This window comes from Saccostrea cucullata, unplaced genomic scaffold (assembly GCF_032062105.1).
Source record: "Saccostrea cucullata isolate Sc308-1 unplaced genomic scaffold, CSIRO_AGI_Scuc_v1 ctg19698, whole genome shotgun sequence".
NCBI classification, from domain to species: domain Eukaryota; kingdom Metazoa; phylum Mollusca; class Bivalvia; order Ostreida; family Ostreidae; genus Saccostrea; species Saccostrea cuccullata.
The window spans coordinates 4,961-8,465 of record NW_026938654.1 but is presented as its reverse complement, the minus strand read 5'-3'; the positions used below and the strand labels follow the sequence as shown (position 1 = coordinate 8,465).

At 32.2% G+C, this 3,505-nt stretch overlaps 1 protein-coding gene and 1 long non-coding RNA gene across 2 annotated transcripts; both read right to left on the bottom strand.

The window, feature by feature from the left end:
* Positions 1-270: 270 nt before the first annotated feature.
* LOC134250818 (uncharacterized) lies at positions 271-1,470 on the bottom strand (the record flags this gene model as incomplete). The annotated part of the gene is made up of 4 exons (XM_062733159.1): positions 1,219-1,470; positions 900-1,009; positions 541-754; positions 271-378 (listed from the first exon to the last, which is right to left on the bottom strand). Coding segments are annotated over exons 1-4 (550 nt in total), but the record flags the coding sequence as incomplete, so codon positions are not given.
* Positions 1,471-1,560: 90 nt separating this feature from the next.
* On the bottom strand, positions 1,561-2,917 carry LOC134250817 (uncharacterized). Its single transcript, XR_009988610.1, has 3 exons — positions 2,771-2,917; positions 2,346-2,471; positions 1,561-1,848 (listed from the first exon to the last, which is right to left on the bottom strand). It is a non-coding gene; the product is annotated as an uncharacterized LOC134250817 (long non-coding RNA).
* Positions 2,918-3,505: the final 588 nt, after the last annotated feature.

Below are 3,505 nucleotides of genomic sequence, written 5' to 3'. Positions count from 1 at the left end.
AAGAGATTTACATGCATATTTGGCCTGCTTAGCGTCAAACACAGAGACAGATGCGCACGAGATTTGCATGCTTATTAGGTCTCCTTAGCTCCTGACCTACTGACCTGCCTAATTTACATTCCGGCAGAATTATCAAGAAATAAATTCCCCTAACTTTCAGAGAGTTATCTCAGAGAAAAAAATTAGAAATGGAAATATAATGATATACCTTCGTCCTATACACTGATCATTCACACTGATTTCACTTTTCAGATGCATATTAAAACTCACATTTATACGAATCCGTGGAGTTGTAAACAAATGGACAAGTCCCCATGCAGCTTCTCTGTTTCTGTGGTTGAATTCCTCCCAGGCCGTTATTGTACTCAGCACAAAATTCTACAATGAATGCAAATTTAAATAAATTCTTAAAAAAATTAAGAAAAGCGGTTTTAGAGGAGAGAAAGGCAAAAAGACTTATAAACCATAATTAAAATTAACTTTTTTACCCAATGATCAATATAACATGTGATGGACATACAAAACACTCCATTTCCTTACCACCGATTATCTTGGTCACTGGTGAACAAACTTCAACAAAGCCTGTTCCACGGTCATTGAGCACACAATGGTATTCTAATTGTTCACCAAAGGTATTGGAAAAATCTTGACAGTGTTTAATTTCTGCTCGTTTTATTACGTCTTCTTTTGTCGTAGGGCACACTGGCACATTTATAGCAGACTCTTGTATTCCTTTATATTCTTTATAGGGTACCTTTTGGCAGAAAAAACATATTAATGATCAGTATATATTAATAAAGCAACATCAAAGGTACAGAAAACCAAATAAGATTTAAAATTTAGTGAGGTTAATTTCTTCCTTTTCTTTATTTTGTTTTACAAAAATGTTATAAGTTTACTCCTGAAGCTGATGGTAATAGCATCATAAACATAAAGGCACAGCACAGTGTTTGCCAAACCACTGCCTTTATTTTTCCTCCCTTGAAGATGTAATAAAGAAGTGGCAAATCTGAAAGTATTATCCAAAAGTTAAAATTATGACGACTTGTTTAATATTATAAACGCTTCATTTTAGTCAAATTGGTAATGCTTACAAATTGAATGAAAACGTGTTTCTTGCATTACTACTTAAGCTCTATTCTTATTTAATTTAGAGATAAAAAGACATTTAAATATATTTTTGCATATTCTGTTTTTCAAAAAAATATGTAAGCATACCTGAGTAAGTTTTTCCGGGTGTGTCATATTTGTTTATAATTGAATACGTTTCTGTAGTATGATTCTCAAACATTTTTGAAGGTTTACTGAGTGATGTACTGGCATGTGTAGTGTTCATCCCCTTTTTCTGTTCCTGTCTGGACTTCCCAGAACCAATCGGTTTCTTTGTCTGACCTTTGACTTCATCGTCTCTTCCTTTGAGGTTATGATTTTTTCTCTGTTTTGGTCTTCTCTTTGGAGGCCTTATGGTAATTTCCAGTCTTTTCTTTGCTTCTCGGGGAATATGGAATTCGTTTAAAATAACGTAGTTTTCTCCAAATGTGTATTGCCATCTTTGGCACTTTTTCAGATGTATCACGAATTGCAAGCTTCTCTTTTTGCAGACAGGAGCTGATAAATATGTTAATGCTCCCTCAAAACTTTTGGGAAGAAATTTCTCGTTTAACTTTTCAGCATTGGTTTTTTTGTAAGGTATTACGGAAAAACTAGAGGGCTCCCCTGGCATCAACAAATTTTCTCCCACTAGAGGCATTTGTATGGATTTCTTCATCTGGCAAAAGCCCTGGCTGTCGATGCAACAAAAAAATCCTGTTTCTAGTCCAGATTTTGGGAGTTTAAGGCAAACTAACTCTGAAAATCCATGAGAATATTTATGAACATCTGTAATTGATAGCTTTTGGAGTCAGATAGAGAGAAAGTATGCTTGGTTTTACCCCCAAGAAACGGAATTTCAAGAGAGCAAACGGAAGAATTACAATCGTATACAATCATATTGTAATATATGTCTTAAATAAATACCCGGTTAATGTTTTAATCTTTATTTATCTCTAATTTTTACTTTTACTATGTTAATGCATTTAAGTCTAATCCCAATGAAAAAAATATAATTAAAAAATACATGCATAACAGATTTAACAAAAACAGTACATGATGTAAAGTCTTTAAGACATCTAGTATCAAGACCTTTTTCGTTTGATCTCTAGATGATACCTCATTTAAACCTAATAAAACATGGATAAGTACGTATTCATAAAAGGTCCCTACATTAAACTTACTTTAAATTGAAATCATATTATATTTTCATATAATATTTTTTCAATTAGTCACATTTTTAAAATTGTCTTTACCATTGCAGGCTAGAGAATACCAATAGCAACAATCATATTGTTTTCCTTGAATGTGGAAAGATGTTGCTTTTCTGTCAGGAATTTGGACTTGAACAAACATAACTTCTTCTGTCCATTGTTTTCCAACTGAAATACAGAAAAAAGGTTTTCAGTATCGGGAATCTATTCAAGATATTTTTTCAACAAACATACACAATGCGTTGAACATTCGATAATATGACAATATGCTTCAATTGTTATCAATCACTCTTATTTTGCTGGAACATTTTTTCGCAATGCAGACCCTCTGCTCGCCTCAAATTCTCATCCGTATGATTGTTGGAATGCAATAAAAATTATTTCTCATTCCAACAATAATATACATGTAATTGTAATAATATTTGAATTCAAAGAATAATAGTGCATTTTGTTTAAAGAATATTTACATATTGTTTGTCGTCCTTGCCAGTAATCTTTTTGCAGAAAACAAACTGTACGATTTCTGTAGAAATAAACCAAAGTTAAACTTCGCCATTTGACCAGGAGTTGCAGTTGAAATTCAAGGAAGACAACCACTGTTTCACTTTGGATTTCTGTATCTGTATATTAAACAATAAAAATATAAAAATAACTTGAATGCATTGAAACATATTATTAAAACATCATACAGACACTGATCTTTAAAACACGGAAAGGGGAGCTGAATGATGCATCTTTAACCTGAAAAGGTACTTGTACTCTCCAACTACTAATCGTATATTTTATGGGAACATCCTGAATTTTACATAAAACATTAATTGTATTTGTTTTCAGAAAAAAATATTTTGCTCGTTTAAATAATTTGCCGATTGTGTTGGGTGCCCCTTTTCAATGAATGCCACAATGTGTAATTAATGTTAGGATTCTAAGATCAGATTGATTATTTTTAATCAGTGAAAGTAAAATAATTTGTATTAATATCCAATCTCTTTAAGGTAATCGTATGGTATTAGAGATTGTTTGTTTAATATTTAAAAAATGACCAGAATGTAACAGTTCCCTCGGAATGACATGGTACGAATTTTTAGAAAGCAATTTCTGAACACACCCTTTCTAATCTCTTCTTCACGATCTCTATTCCGGAAACCCGATGCTGAACCTGGTATATATTGCAAATAAATTTACATATTACCATTGAATGG